This window comes from Triticum aestivum, chromosome 6B, assembly GCF_018294505.1.
Source record: "Triticum aestivum cultivar Chinese Spring chromosome 6B, IWGSC CS RefSeq v2.1, whole genome shotgun sequence".
In the NCBI taxonomy this organism is placed as follows: Eukaryota; Viridiplantae; Streptophyta; class Magnoliopsida; order Poales; family Poaceae; genus Triticum; species Triticum aestivum.
Window position 1 is genome coordinate 521330154 of NC_057810.1, and position 12341 is coordinate 521342494.

General features: G+C 48.4%; 2 protein-coding genes across 2 annotated transcripts; one reads left to right on the forward strand and one right to left on the reverse strand.

Annotated features, from left to right (window-relative positions):
• Positions 1 to 1043: 1043 nt before the first annotated feature.
• LOC123134345 (salt tolerance receptor-like cytoplasmic kinase 1) lies at positions 1044 to 2642 on the forward strand. Its single transcript, XM_044553614.1, has 2 exons — positions 1044 to 1632; positions 1725 to 2642. Exons 1-2 carry the CDS (start codon positions 1260 to 1262, stop codon positions 2414 to 2416), a joined length of 1065 nt encoding a protein of 354 aa, XP_044409549.1. The 5' UTR covers positions 1044 to 1259; the 3' UTR covers positions 2417 to 2642.
• A 4309-nt stretch (positions 2643 to 6951) lies between these two features.
• Positions 6952 to 11798, reverse strand: LOC123137778 (aldehyde dehydrogenase family 3 member F1). The gene is made up of 10 exons (XM_044557625.1): positions 11458 to 11798; positions 11256 to 11324; positions 11064 to 11160; positions 8722 to 8928; positions 8476 to 8600; positions 8279 to 8383; positions 8003 to 8163; positions 7786 to 7876; positions 7562 to 7711; positions 6952 to 7438 (listed from the first exon to the last, which is right to left on the reverse strand). The coding sequence occupies exons 1-10, from the start codon at positions 11668 to 11670 to the stop codon at positions 7202 to 7204; spliced, it is 1455 nt and encodes a 484-aa protein (XP_044413560.1). The 5' UTR covers positions 11671 to 11798; the 3' UTR covers positions 6952 to 7201.
• Between the last annotated feature and the right edge of the window lie 543 nt (positions 11799 to 12341).

Genomic DNA, 12341 nt, shown 5'->3' on the forward strand with positions numbered 1-12341 from the left:
TAAAAATTAATGATGACAGACCAAATGCGACTGCGCATTGGGCGCACCGCCGACGCATCAGAAAAAACGAAAGGACGCCGTCTCATTGCCTTATCCCAGCGGACAAAACGGTCATCCATTGGTCATCCATTTGGGGTGGTGCGATTGTGTGTTGGAATTTGCCTTAAGCCTCCGAGCTCTTCCACAGTAATGGATCTGTGCCTTGCCTAGTCAACATCTGAAGCGCATGCTCGGGCCCGCATGTGCTTGGTCTAGCGGTGTTCATACATACACGCGTATGCCCATCGTTTCTGAGTACTGAAATGTATTAGTTTTAACACAGTAGTCGTTGGCAGGATGAGATGCAATGCACACTGCAGTGCTCCACTATGAAAAAGTAGAAAATCTATGGACAGTAGTAGCAGGATCTGCATTACTCCAGGGGCAAGCCCTCTGGTGCGCAGTAAATCCGTCGACAGCCATACAGTGCTAGTAGTAGTAATGGGCAACAAGTAGGATAGGATCTGGCTAGTGGGTTCACAGTGCCATGTGGCCGCACAACGGTATGTGCTTACCTTTTGCAGCGCAGTAAGCGAGCACGTCCGTTGAAAGTCGAATTCCCATTGGCCGTTGCTCTTGTCTGCTCCACAACTCGGACATCTCCGTTTGGGATTTTATACAGTACCATAAGCGCACTTGCCCTGGGATCCCATCGGAAATGTTTTGTTAATGAAACAAGCCATTACATTACACGAGGAAAAGGTCCCGCCACTTGGTGCCGGTAGGACATCATGCTCCGTGCATCCGATCTAGTGAGTGCGTGCCCACTGTTGACAGATGGAAATACCTGTCGAAATTTATGCGCCCGGCCTCGCAGCACCACTCAACAGTCCAATCAGGAATTCGAGAATGTTTTCTTAATTATTTGTGAAAAACACACATGCTGATAAATGCAGGGGAGGAGTAGTATAGTGCGCAGGACTGCAGAGGCGTCACACATCTCAAAGCAGCCTGAACCTTTCTTTACGCACAATGATTAGTGGAGCCCCACTCAACTGACAGCTCGCGTATATAACAACGGACTCCAGTGGCCATTCTTTGACCGGGCCCTCTGGCGCAGGCATCTGCCGAGCGCGGCCAGAGAGAAAAATACGCACTCCTACCTAGCAACAACAGCGACGGGAAGAGAGCCTCGTCGATCTATTCCAGTAGCTATCTCCATCAACGACGCTCCTCGGGCACGCACGGTGTGTGTGTGGTGTGTTGCCGCGGCGCGCGCAATGTTGCCCGGGTGCGGGCTGTTGGATTGCCTTCGCCTCGGCGAGCGCGACACGCATGACGCCGGCCGGACGGACCCCCGCGTCTCGGCCGACCCGAGCGGCGCGTCGGCGTCCGGCGGCAAGAGCGGGCGGGCGAGGCGGCTCGAGTGGGCCGAGGTCGAGTCGGTCACGGGCGGCTTCTCGTCCCGCGTGATTGGCCAGGGCGGGTTCAGCACCGTGTACCTGGCGTCGCTCACCTCCTCCCGCCTCGGCGCCGTCAAGGTGCAGCGGAGCAGCGAGCGCCTCCACCGCGTCTTCCGCCAGGAGCTCGACGTGCTCATGTCCGTGCGCCATCCCCACATCGTCCGCCTGCTCGGCTACTGCGACAAACGAGGTACACACCACCACGATCGGTGTTCGTTTCTTGGTCAACCCATACACATTCACGCTTCTCTGTAGCTGATCCTGTTTCTTTCCCGCGTGCAGAGGAAGGCGTCTTGGTGTTCGAGTACGCTCCCAACGGCGACCTGCACGAGAGGCTACACCGGAGCGGCCAGAAGCGGGCGGCACTGCCGTGGGCGCGGCGGATGGCCGTCGCGTTCCAGGTGGCGATGGCGCTGGAGTACCTCCACGAGAGCCAGGATCCCGCGGTCATCCACGGCGACATCAAGGCGTCCAACGTCCTGCTCGACGCCAACATGGACGTCAAGCTCTGCGACTTCGGCTTCGCCCACGTCGGCTTCTCCGCCGCGGTCCTCCCCGCCGCGGCAAGGGCGTCGGCGCGCCACGTCATGGGCTCCCCGGGGTACGTGGACCCGCACTTCCTCCGCTCCGGCGTGGCCACCAAGAAGAGCGACGTGTACAGCTTCGGGGTGCTGCTGCTGGAGCTCGTGACCGGGCGGGGGGCCATCTGCGCAGACACGGGTTGCCGGCTCACGGTCACCGTGGCACCCGTGGTCAGCGAGGGCAAAGTGGCCGACGTGGTGGACCAGAGGTTGGGAGACGCGTACGATCGCGAGGAGGCCGTGACCGTGGCGGCGCTCGCGCTGCAGTGCATCAACGTCAGCTCCGGGCACCGGCCGTCCATGACGGACGTGGTGCGCGTTCTCCAGGAGAAGACGTCGGCGTTGATCTCCGCCGCTGGACCTAAGCCGGCCAGCAAGATGGTGATTTCGTAAAGGTGTACGTACGTAGGGTGTAAATGCTTAGGTAGGGCACACAACCTTTTCGTCACTTTGTTATTGTAAAGCGGATCAGTTAGTAGTTGAACTCCGGTACAATTTTTGTGATGTCATGGATGGGGTTGCAGGCATGTAGTGGCACATTAATCAATTCCTCCTGTAGATCTTACACAGTTGTTTTTGAGATAATAATACACGGAGTACGCGCTTAAGCTAATGCAAACACGCATGTGGTCTTCCGGGTACTTTGAGACGAGTTTACTGCTGAGGAAATCAAAGTCGATCTTCAGCCGATCCCGCCATTCGCTGCGCCTAGCGAATGCATGTGATCCACCATGGTCACAAATGTAGTTTAACCCGGCTTGGATGCACGTCCATGCATGCACTCCCCTCGCCCCCCGCCGATCTGATGGGCACATATCCATATGAGTTAATCGTACAAAAGTATCATAATTGAGGCATTGAAAGCAGATTTATATCAAGTTTGATAATTTTTACATGCCAGTACCAAGTCTGGAGCTAGCCGTTACAAAAAATCTAAATCGCGTATAAACACGTATTAACAGTGTATTTGACCGGCGGGGCCCGCCTGTCAGCGGCCGACGTGACATTTTTTTGCAGACCCCCCCTCCCCCCGGCACCTCCTTCATCCTCATGCGCAGCGGCGCCCGATCTGGATCGAGAGGAGGAGCCCCTCGAGCCCGAGCTCCTTCGCCTCCCGTAACCCCCGCCCCGCCGCGGCCTCCTCCACGCCTCACCGCCGGTCAGCCACCGGAGCACCACCGCCGACGACCAGGACCAGGCCGTCCCCGCACCCTGTCTCTCTCCTTCCATTCTTTCTTCTCTCTCTCTCACACCCAGAGCTCTCTCTCTCTGTGTCTTGCCCACTCCCCTCGGACAGGAGCCCACCGCCAAGCCGCCATGGATGCCCTCTTGTAGCTCCAGCCCGACGCGCCGATCCGCGCTGGAGAGCCCCGGATCCGTCCATCCCCTTCGTCCCTCGACGCCGGAGCACCTAGACTGCGCTGCCTCCTTCCTGTTAACCGCGATGCCCCAACGCGCCCGCGCCACCGCGGGGCTCCTGCTGGAGAAGCTCTGCTGGGGAGCTGCGCCGGGTTGCCGCCGGCAAGCTGCGTTGAACCTGCGTCGCTTGGCGTCCCCTCGTCCTAGCCGAAAGCAGGCCGACGTAGGGAAGCCGCATTCGCGCCGCCGCTCAGCCTCTGCCGAGGGAGTCCGGTATGGGAGCTGCGCCGAGTCGCTACCGGCGAGCCGGGCCGAGCTAGCGCCATCGCGGGGCTCCCGTCGGAGGAGCTTGTCGGGGTCGTGCCGAGCCGCTATTGGCGAGCTGGCGCCGCCTGGGCCCGCTTCGCTGTGCGTAGGACCGACTGGTATTTTGCGGCGGCGGGGAGGGGGGTGTTTCTGCAAAAAAAATGCCACGTCGGTAGCTGACAGGCGGGCCCCGCCGGTCAGGTACACCGTCAATACACGTTTATACGTGATTTAGACCTTTTTGTAACGGCTAGCCCCAGACTTGATACTGACGTGAAAAAGTTATCAACCTTGATGCCAATCTGTTTTTAATGCCTCAATTGTAATACTTCTGTGCAATTAACTTTATCCATCTCGCTGTTTGGCGCCATGTCACCACTTCATTCGTCGTGGCAGCAGAGTCATTTCTTGTTTGTCCACAGTGGTTCAGTTAATCGTTCTCCCTCTTTTCTGCTTATGCTTGGATGATTTCAAGCAGGAGAGCAAATGAGCAATGCAGGCGCACGAGTGTGCGCGCGGCTCTCATGCCGTGGATGTGTGGATTATAAAAGGGGAGAGGCGTGTAAAGCGCCGAGGCACGAAAATGACCAAAGTCACACGAAAATTCGTGGATCGGTTGCTGCGGTTGACACCCTAACCGACAGCCTAATGACGGCCTGGATCGGAATTAACAACATTACTACTAGCACAAATTGAAGCCTTCGAGAACAACTACGGGAAGGCGTATTAAATGTGCCGTGCGTAACAGTTCACAAACTGCCCTGGTCGATCAGTCACCCACTGGAGAGGCGAATTAGGTCGCATTCATACTTAAATTGCCCGAGTTCAATGTGAGGGTATGTGCAACTAACTCTTGGCTAATCGGTTTGCTTTTGCGATACGGAAGATCGATTCTGCTGTCTTGTCTTCATGTGTAGTTTGTGAACGTATTCGTAGCATTTTAATATTCGAAGCATGAGAAGTATACCGAGCTGGAATTACCCTGGAGCACCCACAGGAGTTCACCACACTTCCGGAGAAACTATCCTCTGTTATTCTCAACAATAGTATGCAAGATACTATCCACTAAAAGTTCACCACTCAATGAGAATACTCGGCGTCTACTGCCTATATGGCGCAGTTTGCTGGACACACAACTAGCATCATGCTTGCTGCTGTTTGGAAGGTTTGGGCCCCTCCAAAGTGCAAGTTTTTTACTTGGTTGATAATTCAAAACAGAGTATGGACAGCCGATCGGTTGCTCCGTGGTGGCTGGCCGGACTGCAACCTTCGCCTGCTATGCAAGCAAGTTCAGGAAACCGCGACGCATATTCTCTTCCAGTGTAGGTTCTCCTAACGTGTTTGGATACAAGTTGCTGCGTGGATTGGCCTACATGGTGATGTGGTGAGGAGCTGGAGATTTGAGGTTTCGATTCGAGAATGGTGGATAAAAAATGTGATTGAGCGTGGAAACCAGAGAAAGGCAATCGTCTCTTTGTTCAAGTTAATGTCTTGTGAGATTGGAAAGAGCGCAACGCTAGGGTCTTTCGCAATACCGCCGCTACTGCAATGATGGTCGTCGCGAAGGTCAAAGAGGAGGTCCATCTTTGGGCTTTGGCAGGTGCCACCTATTTGAGTATTATAATGCCGTGAGAGTAGTTCTTTATTTCCCGCTTTGCCGCTATTTGTCTAAAATCTTCTTTCTTAATCAATGAAGATGACTTTGCTTCTTTTTTTTAAGAGAAGTATACCGAGCGATGCGAGCCGTGGTGTGTTTGGTTCTACACCCTACGATTCACAGCGGGAGCGCTGCTAATGGTGATGCGTCCATGCTTTCACACGGACGTCACGCTCTAGCCGTCGTGGCGCAGGCCGCGCCCGGTAGCGGTTTTTTAAGAGAGAAAAGAAAAGAACTCCAAGAAATTAATTTTTGTTTTGTCTAAGCTGAAAGAGTCTTGGACATTACAGCGCGGCAGTTGGGTATACCGAGACACCGACATGTGCCGCATAGTACACCGCGTGGCGCGTTTATACATCCCGCCTTCCTCGAGGCCAAGCCGGAGAAGAACTTGTGCAGGGTACTCAACGACAGCTGGGTTTCTGAACGGCAAGGCTGTTGAAATTCAGCATGTTTCTCGCTCACAAGTCGCACAACCACATGCAGATCAGATCGCTTCGCGCACAAAAGTCTTCCTTCTTGCTGTTCGTCCGTGTTGAATTAGCGCGAAAACAAATGCCCGCAACGTGATTTGGGAGAAGGCATTATGCTTGGCGCTAGCATTTGGGCTAGCTGTTCTTGCTTGGTGCGGTCTGAAACCCTCATTTTTCTACGGTTGGCCCCTGGACATGCCACATGTGAGATTTGGGAGCTATCGATCACTTGTGTTCTTGGTCTCGCATCGGTCAGTTTAAGGAGCAGCTGCATTATTGCTCGTTCTTCCGTCCTAGAATAAAACTATGGAAATGTTGCTGAATGTTCAAGGGGGCCGGGCTGCCCGGATCCAGTCTGAACTTGTTTTTTTTTTTGTTTTTTTTTGCGAGAAAATTTCTGATCTATTCATCTTCAATCATGACAGTACAACGAATATCAGAAATAATAGAAATTACATCCAGATCCGTAGACCACCTAGCGACAACTACCAGCACTGAAGCGAGCCGAAGGCGCGCCACCGTCATCACCCCTCCATCGCCGGAGTCAGGCATAACTTGTTGTAGTAGACAGTCGGGAAGTCGTCGTGCTAAGGCCCCGTAGGACCAGCGCACCAGAACAGCAACCGCCGCAGATGAAGAATAACGTAGATCAGAAAAAATCAATCCGAAGACACACGAACGTAGACGAACAACGACAAGATCCGAGCAAATCCACCAAAGATAGATCCACCGGAGACACACCTCCACACGCCCACCAACGATGCTAGACGCATCGCCGGAACGGGGGCTAGGCGAGGAGACCTTTATTTCATCTTCAGGGAGCCGCCGCCGTCTCGTCTTCCTGAGCAGGACACAAACCCTAGCAAAACTGAACTTGTTTATTTGTACCCATAAGAAATGGTAGATCAGAAATCCGCTGTTAAACGTGGTTTAGCCGGCATCGGTATTGTGGTGGTGGCATGCCATAGTTCTGGTGGACGTTTTCGCGAATCAAAATTTTCCGGTAGCTATATGGAGTAATTATTTGACATCAAATCATTGAGTAACCTTTTTTTTTGCGAAAAAATCATTGAGTAATCTTAACTCAACATAATTTAGCAACAGCAAACTGAGCCTTATTTTGTAAGAAGTTCTAGTTTAATTTCAAAGGTTTCTCATTCTTCTAGGTAGACACCTAGGGGTGTTCTCCTGAATCGTAGTACTTTGAGGAATCACAACACTCAACAGAAAACAGGTTACGCACTTGCACAATCCAATTTTGCAATCGAACAAAAGTATATAGGGTAGCATTTATGTGGTTTGCAGTCCATATGCTTTTGTTCATCTGGCGTAGCTTCTCTCGGCTATTTGCTCGTGGTCTCTTTCTCCGAGTTGTTTCTTCCATCATCTCCTCAGGCCGAGCAGTCCAAGGAGTAGAAGAATGTAGTTCGTATTGTAAACATGTCTTAACATCCCGATTTTACTGTCGTCCCATGGTGGGTATCTAAACATAAACTCAATTAGGAAGCTTCTCTTGAACACTGCCTTTTTGTTGCTGAAAAGCTCGAAGCTGTATTTGCCATGGTACTGTCCGAACCCGCTTTGCCCGATGCCACCGAACGGAAGACCTTCTACTACGTACTGTAACAACATAGTAGTCATGATTAGGTCAATTTCAGTAGTAAAAAGAACGAGAGCCATTCAAAGTTTTATGCCGCGAGAGCGCGTGCGGTTCGGAGGAATGAGGTGGATAAGTTTATATACCTGCACAATTGCGTCGTTGAATGTGATGCTTCCAGATGACGTTTCATTTATAATTCGGTGTTTTAGCTTCTCGTTTTTGGTGAAAGCGTAGATTGCCAATGGTTTCGGCATCGATGTGACAAACTTAATGGTATCTTCGATCTTCTTTACCTGAAAGCCCACATGTACGTGCACCATCAACTTAATATTGTAATCTTTCACAGAATATTATCCATTCGGCATACCGTGATGATAGGGAGCAGTGGGCCGAATATCTCCTCAGTCATGATGTCAGAATCGAGTGGAGGGTTTAGCAGTATGGTGGGTTCAATGGTCCTGCACCATAGGCATAGTGGCATGAGGCACCAATTTTGTTCATTTATTGTGTACATGATATATCCATAAGAACGATGCTACATAAGAAGGATGTGGACACATGAAGGTGAAATTCTCAGAACTTACAAGGTCTTCTGGTTTACTGATCCCCCGTGCACCACTGAACGTGCCACCCTATCATCATCCAAAAAGTTGCTTAACCTTTGGAAGTGCTTTGTGTTCAAGATCCGAGCCATGCACTCCGGTGTAGCGGTAAATCTCTTGACCGTTGATTTTAGTAGATCAATCTTCAGAGAGACAAAAAATAATGCATGCTCAAGAAGCAGTCGGAAGACATATGTGGTGTATATGACATGAGCTTGTATAGTATCGTAGTTAACTAGATATTAGAGTGGACCATACCAGAATAGGTGCAAATTTCTCCTCTACCAGGATGTAGTCGATGGCAACACAAGCTTGGCCGGCACAAACTGACCATTTTGCTCCCGCTATTCGATTCACTGCAATCTATATAACACTCACATGGGGGTATATAGTTAGTTCGTCATTCATTCCGACTCTTGTTGTAATTAAAAGCATGACAAGACCTTTAGAATTACCTGTCTGTCTCTCTTACTATCGAGTTGATCAACAATGCACGGACATTTTGACCCAAGTTCAAGCACGACAGGGGTCAAGTGCTTTGCTGCTTTCGTCAAAATAAGACGCCCTACATTGGCGCTTCCTAAACAACACGAAGAAACAACCATCATATACATACATGGAAGAACAATAATCTGATGGGATGTTGTCTGTAATGACTGCTTTTGTGAAGAAGCAAGGTGAATTTTCAAGTTTGTTGTTACCGGTGAAAAGAACTTTGTCCCATCTGTGCTCCATGAGTTGTTCTCCAACTTCAGGTCCACCTAAGATGACCTTCACAGCCTTAGGATCGAGATACCTTGGTATATTGGTAGCAAGGAACGCTGCGGTGGATGGAGCAAGCTCGGAGGGCTTTACAACCACAACGTTGCCAGCTGCTAGTGCGCCAGAGACCGGCTCCAAAGCCAAACCTGCATTACAACACATAACCATATCAATATTAGGTAACTATCCTTTTCCTCAAAAGGAAGGCAAGGTAAGGAAAAATTGTGCAAAACATGTACCCCAACAGTGTGACATACACACTTCAAGTTTCAATCATGATCGTTAACATAGTGTGAATATAATTAGATTCTCCACGAGTAAACATCAATGTGGTGTTCGACTTTAGGCACATTTCTTGATGACATGGACTTGAATTCCGCATATATTCCTATGGAGAATCTATTTTGCTTTGCACGACTATTGTTAGTAAAAAAAGTAGACACCTCTTTTGATTTAATTAATACTAGGAACACATTACCGTTTAAAGAATTCATAAAACCATTGAGACGATAAATGCATCTTTGTCGTGCCCACTCAAATCATATATGATTGGATTTTATGCCCAATTGTGTTTGATTGCACCACAGGAAAATGGATTATTTCCAAAAGATTTGCGTGTAAGGAGGATTTCCTTTGTGATAAGGACATCCATACTATGGTTACACCCACTTTCCTATAACGATGCTTGCTGTAGTACCTAAATACAAAACCACATAACAGATGTTGCGCACGGCAACTCATTTATTAGGTACTTCTGTTCCTACGAATTATTCATATTTTTCATCAGTTGGTGTTACTACAACATGTATGCTATATCCTTAGATTTAGCACTATTGTACATTCTTTAGGAGTACAAATGGCTTACTAAGGAGTTGCATAACTTTGCTTTGTATTTGAGTAGTTCTACGAAAATACGATGGAGATATTAATGTAAGTTTTAAGTTCTCTGAAAAAAATTCTCTAGAAAATGTGACTTTCAGGTCAGGTGCAATGCTGTGTTAAAAAAAAGGTTAGATGCAAGCAATGCATGGGTGTGAGGCGTGGTCAGCAAAAGTTGGACACCCTCCCCTCCCTCTCCACCCAGCCTGAGGGTCTATAGACATCTTGAGTAGTAGTAAATGACCATGCTGGCTGTAGTCAAAGAGGAAATCACAAAATACAGTGTACTGCATGTTTACATTTACCGTAAACATTGTACAATTTTCATATACATCAAGAACATTTTGTTATACCCGCTTAGCATTTTTAAATACATGCTTAATTTTTTTAGTTCTATGTTTTATTTTTTACATACATGTTGTACATTTTAGTACACATATAAAACATTATTTTATAGACGTATAACATTTCTTCAAATAAAGTTTTTGGAAAACAAATAAAAAATTCAAATACATGTTGATTTTGAATGATAATTTTTTAAACTATGCAAACATTTATTCACATTGTATAATTTTTTAAAATTCTTGAAACGTATTTTTGAAAACCGTGAATATTTTTCAAAACGTAATGTACTATTTTTTGAATGGTAGAAAACATTTTTTCCTGAATTTCATGAACAAATTTTTTGCACTGTTTAATTTTATCCAAAAATGTCTCGTACATGTTTTGAGACACGCGATTTTTTTTAATGTCACAAACATTTATGTTAATGCTATCAACATTTTTTGAGAATTACGCTAACAAAAAATTACATCTTGTTAACATTTTCTCACGGTGGACATTCGTAAAAAGTTTAAGTATATTAAGATTTTTTTTAAATACACGTATATATATTAAGAATTTATAAAAAATAAAAAAACCAATTAAAAAGCAAACAAAAACTGTATGTGTACACCTACGTGATTATGGGCTGGCCCATTTAGAGGGTCCTTAAATAGAGACTGGCTTATGTCTCGCCGCGGACAAGACACAACCGCGCTCTGCTACGATGATCCTCCACTTCTTAGAGGGGGGCGCAGCCGATCCGACTAGATATGCAGCGACATGCTACACGGTACTTCAACTCTATTTCTGTTATTGGTCTAATACACATATAGTAGTAATCCAATGGTATTTTTTATTTTGCACCAGTATAGCCTAAATGTAACTGAACATAAATGAGATTCGTACGCAGTCAGAGAATACTACCCATGTTGATGTAGCTAGATGTGTACTGTATATATTGCAGTAAAGTCCCCAACTTTGGGTGTAACGAGTAATATTCATAGCGCACACGTCGCAATTATGAGACGAAAAAGAAAAGACAACACTTGTGTCGCTAGAGCAAAGGAGTCAGCGTCACCTAGTGGCAAATTCCAGCAGGAGAACACGAGCACAACGCCGAGCGGCTCGGGCACCACCAGCGCGGTCGCCGGGAAGGAAACCAGCGGCGCCTGAGCCTACATACACGCACCAAAACAACAAGTCATGGCCTCTACAATCAGAAGCAGCAGTTACTTAATCAAGTTTTTCGGCAGCTGTGGCGGGAGCTTGCCTTCTCGGGGGCCGCCCATCTCTCGAGGTTTTTCAGCGTGTGGTTGACGGACTTGACGAGAGCCCCAAGCTGAAGATCACCAAAACAAAACAGCTTTAAGTACCATGGAATGGATACACTGAAACTGAAATTCATGACCAGCCAACCGACTCAAGCATGCCATGGATGCAGAGGATTCGGCGCGAGCGCTGCCTGTACGTACCTCGTCCCTGTAGGACTCGGCGCGGTGCTTGCCGAGGTCGTCGTGGAGCGCGTCGAAGATCTCCTCCTCCTTCTCCGTGAGGAGCCGGAGGAGCCCCTTGAGCTGCGCCCGCCTCCAGGCGAGGTCCTTGGTCCGGCCGCTCCCGTACGCCTCTTGCAAGCCGCTCAGCAGGCCGCCGAAGCCATGCTCGGGCTCCTCGTGCAGGCTTCCCATGGAGACAGAGGCGAGGCGGAGGAGCTATAGCTCACGAAGTGCACGCTCGCCGGTTGATGGCCGCGGTGTCGAGCTTTAGGTTGCAGAATGAAGCGCGCCCCGGACGTTGTGTTAAATAGCGTGTAATACCCCCCAACTGGGCAGAAAACGAAAAATGCCTGTACGCCGGGCCGTGTGGTTGAAATATGGCGGGCCGTTCATCAATGCGGTGGTTTATTGTCACCGTACGCGCAGTTGGATTGCGGGGACTGTGCGTGACAAGGTGGCGGTTAGCTTGCCTGTCCAAATTAGAAATAACCGTATACTTCCTCCGTAAATTGATATAAAAGCATTTAGATTATTAAAGTACTCCCTTCGTCCGAAAATACTTGTCATCAAAATGGACAAAAAAAATATATCTAAATCTAAAATACATCTAGATATTTTCCTTTTATTCATTTTGATGACAAGTATTTCCGGACGGAGGGAGTACTTCCTTCGCTCGGAATTACTCGTCCAAAAAATAAATGTATCTAGATGTATTTTAATTGTAGATACATCTATTTTTGTGATAGTAATCCCGAACGAAGGGAGTAGTAATGTAAAAGCATTTAGAGTACTGCAGTAGATTGTTGCGGTGATCGCTGGTTTACTGACGTGGAAACACTGTGAGACCGTATGGCATTATGGCT

Excerpts from the sequence above, each read along its gene's own strand:
- LOC123134345 (XM_044553614.1), top strand. The coding sequence starts at position 1,260 with ATGTTGCCCGGGTGCGGGCTGTTGGATTGCCTTCGCCTCGGCGAGCGC. Across the intron at positions 1,633-1,724 it reads CGGCTACTGCGACAAACGAG|AGGAAGGCGTCTTGGTGTTC; the intron begins GTACACACCACC and ends TCCCGCGTGCAG.
- LOC123137778 (XM_044557625.1), bottom strand. The coding sequence starts at position 11,670 with ATGGGAAGCCTGCACGAGGAGCCCGAGCATGGCTTCGGCGGCCTGCTG. Across the intron at positions 11,325-11,457 it reads CCGAGTCCTACAGGGACGAG|CTTGGGGCTCTCGTCAAGTC; the intron begins GTACGTACAGGC and ends GGTGATCTTCAG. Across the intron at positions 11,161-11,255 it reads GATGGGCGGCCCCCGAGAAG|GCTCAGGCGCCGCTGGTTTC; the intron begins GCAAGCTCCCGC and ends GCGTGTATGTAG.